Source organism: Marmota flaviventris, chromosome 6 (genome assembly GCF_047511675.1).
Source record: "Marmota flaviventris isolate mMarFla1 chromosome 6, mMarFla1.hap1, whole genome shotgun sequence".
Taxonomy (NCBI): Eukaryota; Metazoa; Chordata; class Mammalia; order Rodentia; family Sciuridae; genus Marmota; species Marmota flaviventris.
Genome location: NC_092503.1, coordinates 86,777,364 through 86,791,409, shown reverse-complemented (window position 1 = coordinate 86,791,409; position 14,046 = coordinate 86,777,364). Strand labels below are relative to the sequence as shown.

Below are 14,046 nucleotides of genomic sequence, written 5' to 3'. Positions count from 1 at the left end.
ATAATGTACATGTTTTGAGCATCTGGAAGTGGGTTAACTGTCATGCAAGTTTTACATCTGCTTGCTTCGTAACTTTGCCATAGCTACCTGTGTTACCCTGTGGGTGTGAATTCAAATCCTTTCATGCATTTTTATTCTGTTGTGCATCTGGTGAAGACAATGAAGTGTGATTTATAACTGAAAAATTCATGCTAACAAATGTTAATCGCTATTTTTACCAAAATAAAAGAAGATTTATGCAGTTTAATAAGAATCATACATAGAGTTGCTTACATTTATTATATGGAGGGCATGCTGCTAATTATTATTTTCTAATGTTTCCAAAATAGGCTGTGCTAATTCCATCCCATAGCATGAGATTATTTTTATATTATTTCTGGTATATCTCAAAAGATAAAGGCAGTTTTATATTGTACTGTTTTCAATGACCAGTAATATTTTGGGAGAAAAAAAGGAAAACATGAAAACAATAAAGGTGTTCAAAAAAACCTTTAATTCACATTATATGGCAATCAATTTGCTTTCAAGAGCAGAGCCTAGGAAATTAAATTATTTGTATATGTTTTGCATTTCTTTGTTAAAAAAAGAGAAAAGATAAGAAAAATAAAACAGAATATATAAGGTAAAAAAATACCCTTTTTTTTAAATTCAAGGGGATGAAGTTCTAGAATGGAATGGTAAACCCCTGCCGGGAGCTACAAATGAAGAAGTTTACAACATTATTTTAGAATCAAAATCAGAACCTCAAGTTGAAATTATTGTTTCAAGGCCTATTGGGTAAGGCTAAAAAAACTTGCTTCTTAAGTTTAGTAAATTACATGTATTAGTAGGGTTTTAAAAAGAAGTTTATACATTCATACAGTACATGTTAACATGGATAGTTTTTTCATCAATTATGGGCATACATTTTAGATTTTTAAAATTTCTCAATTTTTAAAAACTGGACTACTGAATATTTTTACTACATTTTAGAAGCTCCATAATCTAACAATTGTAATATCAAAAGTATCAATATGTATTTTTCAAAATTGAAATAAAAAGTGATTTTTTTTTTAGTAGCAGAACTTATTTTCAGAAATTCTAATTTAAGGAGTAGTATTTTCTTTAAAAGGAATTAGTAGCAAACTCATCTTGTGATATTTAAAATATTAATGATTTTATATGTCTTCATGAGATTTTTGCTATTCTACAAAGAACAAAATATTTTTTCTATATCTTTACCAATTGGGTGGTTCCCAATTAAAATCAAGGAAATATTTTGATATTTGACTTATAATAATTAATCATAGTAATTGGTATCATTTTTAAAACCTTAATTTTAAACATAATTTAATTATTTATAACCAATAGAATACTTTCTATATCTCTATATTTCCCCTATTGTTAGCTTTTTCTAGCAAAACTGCAAATTCCAGAATAAATAATCATTTTGCAAGTCTATAATTTTTAGGAAGCATTTTGTACCATCTCATCATAGTTGGCTTAATGTTTGAATGTATTCTTGGAAATAATTCTTTTTTTCCTATTCTCCAAGATATTATAGAGCCATTAATTCAGACTTTTTATGTTGGAAGACTGCTAACCTTAATTTTTGTTGTCCTCATGAATATATGTCAATGCAAAACATACAAGAAAATATAATAATCCTAATTTCAAAGGAATGAAAATGTATAATCATATACCAAAGAACATCAATATATATAAAACTCTAAAATAAAGGCAAACTTTTAACCAGTTTTAAGTCATTAGTAGACATTGAAGACCTTTGCAAAAGTACAGTTCCGTGTAGATGTTTAAAATAACTCTATGATTTATGATAGTTTTACATGACATATGTTCTATTGCTGAGGTAAATATGAGACTGGAAAAGAGGTAAGTAAATTGGAAAATGAATCAGAAGTTATATAAAAATAAAATTTAAAATCAAGCTCTGCACACATTTTCAAATACTTTCATATATATATATAATGGTTTAAAAGTAATAAGCAAAAATATCATTGATTATGGTGATTTAAGAAACCAACAGACAATTAAAGTAGACTGGAATACTATTTTTATTTTTCTATGAAAACTACTTAAAGCAATGATCATCTATCTACATAGCCAAACTCTAAACTATTATGGATTATGGAAATCAAAAAAATATAGAATACAAAGATTATGTTTGAAAAAGAATCAAAGCTGGCATCAACTTTCCAGTGATTGTATTATTAGAATAATTCTAGAGATATTTTAACTATGGGGTTTAATGTAGTTCTGTTCAGCAACTATAATTAAATTCAAAATGCAAATATTTATTCATAATTTATGTACATAATGATTTCAGGAATGATTGGCACAGCTTATGAGACATTAGCCATCTTGAGGTATTGACCATTTGGGAGTCCACCAAATATAATACCCTTAAACTTTGATGCTTATAACTGATATTTAAACTCCTTTACCACATAACTTGAGAGTAGAACTGATTAAGAAGACCTGTATAAACATCATGGGAAAATTTATGTGTGAAAATGTTACTAAAGTATTTAGCATTAAATAAATTTTGATTCAAAATCACTTTAACTTTTTAATAATTTCTTCCCTGTCCTTCTTTCAATGATGAATAAAATTCAAAGTCTATACCTTGCTTTAGGGTTCTAAATTCTAATTTTGTAATTGGCTATGAGGCTGCTTTTCAAAGAAATCATACTATTTAAAAATTATTGTTTGTGAATTTTTTATAATTTACCTTTATGTGCTTAAATTAATTTTGAATAAACAGGATAAATAGTTGGTTTCTTGTATTTTAGTCTCTTAGTTACAAATTCATATAAATAATTTATTTTATTTAAACTTATACAAAACTATACAAAAGAAATAAATTTCCCAAGATACACAGCACAGAGTATAATTTGTAAAATTTCAAAAGAAAATTTGTAAAAGTTGTAGGTCATTATGCACATTACTTATAAAAATATGAAAATAAGAGGGCAGGAAAACAATCAAACAGTGAAAACTATTTTTTATTTTCCTTGCCCCCTAAAAATGTAAGGAAAATTAAAGCACAAATTAGGTCACAAGGTAAGTAATTAGAAATTCTTAAATATTATGCTGTTAATTCTGTTGATACTAGCTAACTCCAGTCTACTTTAATATGTCATGTTAATACTTCCTATAGTGTTAATCTTCTTAAATTAATATTAAAATATCTTTGTAAAAGGAGAGGTAAAGTAATATTATACAGTATAATAGCAAACAAGGTGGTCCAGGGTTCTTAAGGTCACAGTGGATAATGGCTTAAACTAAGCCTATCTTATATATTTCTTCAGAGTAATTTGTGAGTGTGATAGGAATGGGTATTCTTACAGTCATTTTCTAGTCATACAGCAAATAGCCATATATTTAGCTAACTTCAGTTTGGAGATAGGAATCTCCATGAATATTATATATGTGCATATGCATTAGATATTCACATATATATATATATAATTTTTTGGCTTTTCTGTTGCAAGCTTGAGCCATCTTTAATTTCCAAAGCGATTCATTCTTTTCATTTTATTAACTTTGCCCATGATATTCACCATATCATTTGATTTTATTAAGAGATATTCCCATCCCTTTCATTCAGTAAACTCTTTCAGATGTGTTCGTAAAGCATACTACTGATTTGTAAAATTTGTGTCATTTTGATTTTCTATAATGGAAGTAGAATATTATCTTTAACATTTTTTATTTCCAAAACCTGCTGTTTTGGTAGTAAAAATATTGTGGTGATTTTATCCACAATATTAGTCTGATTGTTGTCATGTTAAAGTGTTTTGCTGTTAAATATCTAAAAACTTATTTTATTGGAGTTTTTTTTTGTGTGTGTGGCGTTTGACATCCATGTACATCAGTAGTTATCTAAATAGTAAGTCCTCTCCATTTCTACATTTCTAAAGATGCAAAAGGATTTTTTTCTGCATCATAGAAATAAAATGGGCTGTGATTGCCTCAGCCAGAGTAGTTCACCTAATCGGATTTTTACAATACCCTCTTTCTTTTAGTGACATTCCCCGGATTCCTGAGAGTTCCCATCCTCCACTGGAGTCCAGTGAGTATGAGATTTCTGTGTTATTATAAAGTTTAGAACTAAATCAAAGAGTTAAGACTTATCCTTTTCGTCAGTTATTTAACATAAAGGAATTGGTGTTACCAGACTAAGGTTGTCCTCACTGATACCAGAATTTGGCCACCATGCCAATATTGGAAGCCCAAAAAAGTTTCCTTTAAGATTTTTCTTTTTTTGCTTTTTCTTTTGTGGCTATATAAAGGTCTTTACTACAGTATTAATTTAATGCCAATCCATGGCAAAATAAATTTTTGGGTCATTCTACATTATGAATAAAATTTTAATATTTGTCTCTATTGTATACAATATAATCTTAACTCCTCCTGAATGACTTCAATTTCCACATAGATAATTTTTTTTAGTCCTCTAGCTCCACAGTGAATTTTCTTTCTGCCCACTGGCTTCCATTATTATATCTGAGACTATTTTGTTGTAGATACAATTATTTGTTGTTATGTCTATTTATGAGGTTGCTCATAAGACTGAGCTGCTAACCAATCAAACAGAATAATTCGGTATCAGAACAAATTTTTATCTACAGAAAACAGAACTATTAGAGGTTTAATAATTGAGCTCTGAGAGATTCATGACTGTTTTGATGAGAAGTGGCTGGAGCTGGAGAATAATACTAAATGAAATTAGCCAATCCCCCAAAAACAAATGCTGAATGATTTCTCTGATTTAAGGATGCTGATCCATAATATGCTATGGGCAGAGGGTGAGGGGATGAAAGGATTAAATGAGACTAGGATATAAAAAGGCATGCCATCATGTTATCATACCTGCAGGTTTGGCTTTGAGATATAGACCAATATAGATGGGAAATAGGACTAACTAGTTGCATAATTATGGTATGGATAAGATTTAAAAAATTAACAGATTCTTATATAAGAAACAAACTGATTTTAGAAGCAACAGTGTTCCTGTTCTGAGTCTTGATAAAAATTATCTTAAAAGAGATCTGATAAAAGCAACATAGTAACAAAGACTATTTTACAGATCTGTTTCTTATAAGTTTCCTTTAGAGTCTAGGAGATGATGGCATGTGGCTTAATTTAGAGTTAATTAGTGAGAGCGGAAAAACAGTATGTCAATGACATACCTCAGGCAATATCCACAAACAGTATGAAACAATTGCTAAGTTTGAATGGCTGTGTGTTCAAGGTGATACTAGTCGGGTAATTGCACTCTGTTAGCATCCTACCCTTACCCATGTTGTCAGGGATACACACTATGAGAAAAGAGAACCAGCCTCCTTTATTTGAGGGTAAAGGAAGTCATTTGTCATGAATTAATGAGAAAGTGCATTCACAGAGGCTAAAGAGATTCATAGTAAGATTAAAAGTAACAAAGATAAATTTAAAAACAATGATGTAATATAAAATTAGATGTGATTCATAAATTATATTCCATATGTATACATTTTAATTTTCTAAGATACCTTATAATAAATGATCCATTTGCCACCATAATGAACACAACAGGCACCATATTCCTTATTACTAATGCATGAGCCTATACCTATATTTGGATTTATAAGAGATTATGCAGTACTGTACCCTGCAGAAATATAGCAGATCAATAACTTTTAAGTTGAAACAAATAAAGGCAACATTTTGCTAAATCATTCAAAATATCTTCAAAACAGGAACTTAACCAAAGAAAACAAAATGGCTTTCCATAGCTGTACCTTTAAAAGTAGGCTCTATTATTAATGCTGGTAATTATTATTTTATACAAATAACAGGTACATTAAATATTTTATTTAAAAAAAGAATTATTCCTTAGACTTAAACACACTTAAATGTTACTTAAATTTTTTCTCATTTTAGGTTCAAGCTCCTTTGAATCTCAAAAAATGGAAAGGCCTTCCATTTCTGTTATTTCTCCAACAAGTCCTGGAGCCCTGAAAGATGCCCCACAAGTCTTACCAGGGCAACTTTCTGTACGTATATTTTGTACATACAAAGATACTTAGCATTTGTCACTCTTTGAGTGTGTCTTAACAAAAATCCCTGGCTTTCCTTGAAACCTACAATAAATATGTAGTCATATGACACTATAATCACTTTGTTAATTTTTAAGCATTCCTTCAGCTATTCCTTTAATTCATATATTTATATGGAAATATTTATTGAATGTCCACAATATACCATATCCTTAAATGTTACTTAATAAATGGAAACCTAAGTAAAATATTCATTATTTTGCCATGTCATATTAATGTTTCTAAGGCAATAATTATTTATATATAATTTTCTTAGAAAGTCATGTTTAATGTACTTAACCCCTTCTGAGTCTAGAGCCTAGAAACTTAAATTTAAAATAATCTTTGTAGATTCCTAAGGCATTTGGTGAAATGATAGCACTGCAGGCACTCTAAAAAAATTGACATTTCCCTCACTTGTGTCTCCATGTGATCTGGGGAAAGCCAGGATTTGGACACCATAGCTAACTATTATGAAGAGATTGTAGATTGATTCAGAATATGGGACATATTATGAAGAGATATGTAGATTGATTCAGAATATGGGACATATGAATAAATAACTAAAAAGAAAACCTAGCTTCAAATTATTCTACAATTAATTGATTTTTTGTTGTTTTGGTAATGTGTTTATTTCTGTTTCTCTCTTTGCTATTCTTAGTTTTAATTAGTCAAAGATAAATGTAAGCTCACTTATTTCAAAGGCTTTCTTGGTTTTCACTCCTACTTTTAGTATAATTAATATCTTAGTATAGTCCCTTATATTTATTTTATCTGCCTTAAAATCTTTTTTTTTTTTAGTTTGTGTATACTCTTCGCCTATACTTTTAAAAGAGTGAAAATCTATTGGGGTTTTATGAAAAATGGATTCATACAGATCTGGATTCTTAATTTGCCCCTCGCTATGAAAAAACACTCCCATATTAAAATAGCTTATTTTGTTATCATGACTCTTAAATATGCTCCAACATGTGATCATCAGCCATGTATATTTATATTTCTTATTCAACCATAAAATCCAAAGGAACTTCTAGATTAAAGAAATAAAACGAACTCTATGGTTAATTTAATGTGTCATTACTGCTGCCAGCACAAATCTCTCCTGACAGCTGAAGTTTGGTTCTAAGGGTTTTGACAACAGAATGTCAGTGTGCTGTTTCCCATTTTTCTTAGTTTAACTATCAAGCAATTTTAGTTAGCAGAAATACCATCTGTCCCTCATGTGGTTTGAAGATATCATTTATGCACTGAGTCCTCCTTTGTTTATTTTCCCCTTCTCATGAATTAGCCTGTAGTAAGTTAATCATAAAACTTAAATGAGAAAAAATGACAGAAAACACTTAGTAGCTTCCCAATGTCTTTTAGTCTCTTATATCTGAATACTGAAACTTCTTTCATCAACCCATGGCACTAAAAAGTGCATTTAGCTGATCTATGATCGAGTCACTGGTAACCACCAAACTTTTGGGTTAAGCATTTAAAAAACAAGGATAATTATTTCAATATTGCCCTCTTCCCCAAATTGTGGCATAAGATATAGTACTGTAGGCCTGTCAGCTGTAAGTTAGGTTCAAAATGCTTCGAGAGAAAAGTTGAATTCTAAATGATTACACTTTCCAGTTGGTGTTCTTTTCAGAAATAATACATGAAGTTTTATTATAATACAATTTAAATGTTTTTCTTTAAATATAATTTTAATATTATTTAATGTAAAAATTATAATACTTCATGTTTTTTTTTTTCAAATAATTCCTTTCTGCATTGCTCTTAGGTGAAGCTGTGGTATGATAAAGTGGGACACCAGCTGATTGTAAATGTTCTGCAAGCAACAGATCTACCCTCTAGAGTAGATGGGCGTCCCAGGAATCCTTATGTAAAAATGTATTTTCTTCCAGATAGAAGGTAGTTAATAATTTTAGAAAAAATGCTAAAATATGTACTAACAGAAGAGATAGAATATTTTCTTCTGAAATATATTTTCTAAATGTAACAGATTATTTTTTCAGAGGGAGCAAACTTCATTTTATATGAAAAAAAAAAAGTCCCTCAAGCCTTTTGTTTACTTGAAAATAATCTGGCAATTTTTAAACATGTCCATTACCTTGTTTATCCATGTCTTTGATAGCAGCACATCATTTAGAATATACCTTTGTGTGTTTGTGACTATAATCATAGCTTCTGCTTACATTGAAGTTGAAATTAGAATTCTATCTAACTCTATAGTGTTTTCAGACTTTTATTTTATACGCTAAAAGTAGTAAAAAACCAATAGCAATATTACATGTAACTGCAGTAGGTGGCAGCATATACTTGTTTTGCTTGCTCATTTACAAAACATCCTTATTTTTCAGTGATAAAAGTAAAAGGAGGACCAAAACAGTAAAGAAAGTACTAGAACCAAAATGGAATCAAACTTTTGTCTATTCACATGTACATCGTAGAGATTTTAGAGAGCGAATGTTAGAAATAACTGTGTGGGATCAACCAAGAGTACAAGAAGAAGAAAGCGAATTTCTTGGAGAGGTGATGTATATTGTAGAGATTCAAGTCAAATGCTCAATGAGGTTTTTATTAAAAAAAAAATACATGTTAATTATGATTACTGATATATTTTGTTTTGGTAAAGGTGCTTAAATTAATTTGAGAACCACCCTTTCAGATCCTCATAGAATTGGAGACAGCACTTTTAGATGATGAACCACATTGGTATAAACTTCAGACACACGATGAATCTTCACTACCTCTGCCTCAGCCATCACCTTTCATGCCAAGGCGACACATTCATGGAGAAAGCTCTAGCAAGAAGCTTCAAAGTAGGTCAAGATCTTTTTAGTTACCAGAAAATAATTAAGTTTTAATGATCTAATTGGAGATTATCATGGAAGATACTTTTAAGGGTTTTATTACAGATTAAACTATTGGAAAATTGATCATCTATATAAAGAGTCTGGACAAAACTATTTTCTCCATTTTCACAATAAAATAACATATATATCATAGCAGAGGAATTCCAGAGCTAAGAGCTAAAATACTATGAGTTATAATTCTTATGCAAGACTCTTTGAGTTGCTAATTGGTTAAATGATAGAGTAATTTCCATCATTATTAATGGGTTGCTACATGTCAGGTCTTAATAACTTTATAGTTCATGGATATTTTTAGTCTTATATTAATAAGAAATATGCTTTTTAAACATAAAATTTATTGTTATTCATTTGGTGGTCAGGAAAATTTATTTTGCTGTAGTATCTAGTAATTTTTTTAGTTATAAATAATTTTTTTATCTAACAACCGGAATTAGAAACCTCATTTTGGTAATCTGGAACCAAATATTTTAGGTGTAATTGAATATTTCATGTTAGTCCTTTCTTTCAATCATTTCCCCAAAATTAATGTTTAATGCAGGATAATGGCAAATTCTAGAAACTAAACATACATATTTTAAAAAGACCCTGATGTCCTTTCAATAGTATGAGCTCCACAAAGCTCCATCCAGGGGAGGTTCTTTGAACCTTTTCCACTCAGCCCCATCTTTCCTGAACTGCCCAGGAAGGTGATTGGCTGTGTGGAAAACAGTGCGTATACGTGGCCATTGGCTTTTAGTGTAGAATTTTAATTAAAGAGTAATCTGAAAGGTCAAAATCTTATCTTACAAGGTCCCTTTGCTTTTATGTCTTCAGTATGATGCTATAGTGAGGAAATTCTTAGAAAATATCCTTAGAAAACAAACATTAATTACATAAAATATCATCTCAAGTGTTTATACTATTCTTGTTCAAAAGTATTGAGTAGCAATGTATTTAGTATAAAAAATTGACCGTATCCTTTACATTTCATAAACCAATCAGACACAGAGGTATCTGTTTGCCTTACTGTTGTGCAGGATCTCAGCGAATCAGTGATAGTGACATCTCAGATTATGAGGTTGATGATGGTATTGGAGTAGTTCCTCCAGGTGCGTTGGTGAAGAGCATGGCTCAGCTTCACTGTGCTTCCTTGCTTGTTTTCGCTGTCAACTTCTAGACTTTTTTGGGATACTGAACTGGAGATCTGTAGCACAGAAAAATCAGTATTTTATTATTCCATGGTGACTTGCATTTCAAATTTTTAAGAAAGTTTAAAATGTAATAGTATCTATTAATAAACATCCCTATGACTTAATTTAGGTTCATTCATTGAAGTTTAACTAGGTGAAATCAATCATTATTTCACAATGCTCTTAGCAAAAGTGAAAATATGAATTTCATTTTGAAAGAATATGATGAATTGTATTACATAAAATTCCATTCTTCCGTGTTTCATATCGTATTTCTATGATTCTCTTTCCTCCATTTCTGAGAACACAGTAGCCTTCCATGGAATATACTGAGAAAGGTGCATGGCAGGGCTTATAACTGCATGTGGCATGGCTATAATTTTAATGCTTTTGTGATGTGTACACTACTGATTATACCTAGAATGTGTGTGTGTGTTGTCAAATCAGAAAGTGCCTTAGAAAGATTCGATACTCATTTGAAGTCTTATCTTTTATTCATTGTATAAACTGGTGAGATTTTTGTGATATTGTACAGTCCAAATTTATGTTTTCTGTATGACTTTTGTCAAAGAAGTGTGTAAAACCAAGTAGTAATGGCTTACTTTTTTGGGTACTAACACTATATTGCTTTATTAATTTAGTATTAAAATGAAAGTAAATATTCCAATAAGAATAAATTAAAGAGCTAATCCTGGAACATATACATGTAATTATTAATAGCAGTTTGTTGGAATAATATTGTCTTAAGTCCCCTAGATTTACATAATTTCTCAGATAGGGATGCACTTAATTTGAAGGCAATGATTTTGGCAAAATTCATAGACTCCACACCAGTGACTAAGTTGGCAATTTGGAGAGATGCATACAACTTTATTAAACATAGGAGAAAATTATGGAAAATTCTCTCAAATCAGATTTCATTTGCTCTCTACAATCCAGAGAAAATATACTATTTAATCATGAATAAAAAGTAGTCAGTGTTGGTAAAACAATAAATCTAGTGCTATATACACCTACATACAATTATATAATTTTAATATCAGAGTATCAGTGAGAATTTTGAAAAAGATTGGATGACATTTTCTATTTGCTTTCTGTTTTATTTTTTTAATGATCATGGAAATTATGCACATTCTTGACAGAAATGTTTACATAAAGTATAATAATCATTTTCATACAATTGAAGGCACATGTGGTTATCAGTTTAAATCCATTGACATATTCAAGTAGAATCAGATGGTTCTTTTTGGGAAAGTCATCAAATATATAACACAATTCTTGGCTATTCATCAGCGTTAATGGTATTGTTACTACTTATATAAATAAAATTTACTTCTAAGAGTGGTTCCCATATTTTACTCACTTGTAATTTCATATTTTTATAGGGAGGCAGGACAGAATTAAGGAATAAATTAATAGATAATGAAATAAATATTTACTAAAATAATGCATTTCTTCTCTTTTCTGTGACACATTACATAGATATCAGCATCTAAGAAGTAAAAATGAGTTATAGGACCCACTATAGATGGGAACAGTTCTTGGGTACCACCAAAGAACACTGAATTCTAAATATTCTTATATTCAGTACTGAAATATATTGCTCATACTATGTGTTTGTGAACATATAATCACTTGTATCATACAGAAGCAGTGTTTAAATTTTCTTTTCAAACAATATTTTTTATTTTTCGTTAGTATTTAAAAATATAATATGCTGAAATTTGAAAGAATGTAATTAGTGATTTACATAGTAACTAGTGATTTACATAAAACATAACCAATAAATAATAAATTATGTTTCAGATGTCATTTCATAAATTAGTAAATGGGATCATGATATTCATTTATAGTTTCAGATATACTCTTCATTGATCCAATGATTGAATATATGGTACCTTCTAAAGATATATGTGGCAAAAGTAATATAATAAGCCACAGAGTAATAGAGAGTATATTTTAAATAAAGAGGAAAGATGAGGCATTGACAAAATGGGCAAGAAGTTAAAATGAAGTGAGGGGGTAAGTTAATAAACACACATAATGTATTCCCCTATCTTTTAGCAGCTGATCACAAATTTGCTTCTATATTTTCCAGCATGAGTATGAAGAGAACATTTATGTAGATGTGGATGCTAGTTCTACATGTTTAATGTACTCAGTGTAATTCCTGGTTGCATATGACCTGAAGAAGCTTAAAATCTTACCCCAGCCAAATCTTAAACTTTCCAATACCTTGACTTTTCTAGAATGTCTCCCACATATTTGCTATGTTTTTTTTTTTTAATAGAGAGAAGCATAGCAGATTCTGAAAGCAGTTGATACCTCCATGGCTAGAGTTCTCAACTCTATAGCTTTGTGTAATTTAAAATAAATAATTATGGTGCCTTAAAAATAATAAATACCATATAAAAAAGGCCCTCACTTGAGAAGAGGCATCTGGTAACTTAACCTTTTGAATGTTACAATAAATTCAGAAAATTAAAAAAAAAAACTCTCTGATTTCTAACTCTGAGCCAACTAAAACATCGGGATGAACACTAAATAGCAATCCCCCCCACTCATGTTTCTGAAGGTAGAGCACATATTTTCAATGCTCAATTAATCACAACAAGAAAGACATGTTACTTTTAAAAGCAAAAAACTACAAATGCATATTTATCTACAATGATTTAGTATAGAGTCAGACATTCAAATTTTGAATAATATAGCATGTAAATGAAACTTAGAATGACTTTGAGTCACCACAATAGTGTATGTTGCCTTCAGTATACTCTCTGTATAAAATCGGAACTTTCTAGTGAATTTTAGGAAAAGTTATATTAAATAATCTTAGTGTATGAAAAGTTTTAGGGTAATATTTTGTTCTCTGAACTCTTTTGTTGATAATAGTATAAAAGAGGCATTGCTCTCTATATAAACACCAAACCCTGCAAAAAAATTATATATTTTAACGGCAAAATTCTTTAGAATTTCTCTCTTAATATTTAACTATACTACATCTAGTATATACCTTGAATATTAATTGAAATCATGAAATTGATCATGTTTCTAATTCAGTATTGATGTTCCAAACTATTGTATAATTGATACCAAATGGTAATTTAAATTGTTAAGTAAGTCTAACCTTGGATTCCTTATCCATGAAAATTGTGACCATTTTTATAATGAGCTGTGAAGTATATTCACTACCTGCTAATTTAGTTGGTCTGTTTCTCATCTTTATGTTACAATTTATACATCTGAACACCAAAAATATTTTCTACATAAAACTCAAAAAAATGGATAGCCATTTATTTGACAACAAACTGAAATATATGCATTTATAAATTATGCCATTTATGTTATCATTTTTGGTCAGTATAATGATGTTTTTAACATTATAACAAAGTAGTTTGAACTTGTTTTATCTCAGTATTATCATATTTCACTTTATGAGACATTTAAAAACCATGGTGATGTTTTAAAATTTAGTCATGAGATGATGTAGTCATAACAGATAAACTGCTGAGGAATTATTTGTAAGTGATGTTTTATGGCATATTTTTAAAAGGATGTGGGAGTTATCAAATAAAAAATGAACAAAAGCATGAGCTCTGTCCAGTTAGATTTTCATGGTTCATGTACATTTTATGTAGTTATTGTAAATAGAACTGTAGTTGTAAATAGAACTGTATTACTACACATTATATTTTTAATTTTTCTTGCTCTAACAGTGATGCTTTTGAAGAAATTTTAAATTCTAAACCATTATTATGGATTTGAGATAACTATTTTATTTTAATCAAACCAGAGATGAAATAAACCTTTTTGCTTCATGGGAGAAATGGCCATTAGAATTTATTATAATTGTATTTGTCTTAATTATATTAGCTTATGATAATAATTAACAAAATTATGCAATACTTTTATATGTCATCTTATAGATTT

The 14,046-nt window shown here is 29.5% G+C and overlaps 1 protein-coding gene across 41 annotated transcripts in view; it reads left to right on the top strand.

Moving 5' to 3' along the window:
• Rims1 (regulating synaptic membrane exocytosis 1) overlaps positions 1–14,046 on the top strand; it is a 451,978-nt gene that overhangs the window by 297,964 nt on the left and 139,968 nt on the right. For 40 of the 41 annotated variants that reach the window (XM_027928014.2, XM_027928062.3, XM_027928042.2 and 37 more), the window contains 7 exons: positions 654–777; positions 4,029–4,075; positions 5,926–6,038; positions 7,852–7,982; positions 8,432–8,603; positions 8,740–8,893; positions 9,964–10,035. In XM_027928014.2, the coding sequence (XP_027783815.2) occupies positions 654–777; positions 4,029–4,075; positions 5,926–6,038; positions 7,852–7,982; positions 8,432–8,603; positions 8,740–8,893; positions 9,964–10,035 (813 nt within the window). Of the gene's footprint in view, positions 1–653; positions 778–4,028; positions 4,076–5,925; positions 6,039–7,851; positions 7,983–8,431; positions 8,604–8,739; positions 8,898–9,963; positions 10,036–14,046 lie in introns of all 41 variants that reach the window. The other variant, XM_071613918.1, reaches the window with a different exon arrangement.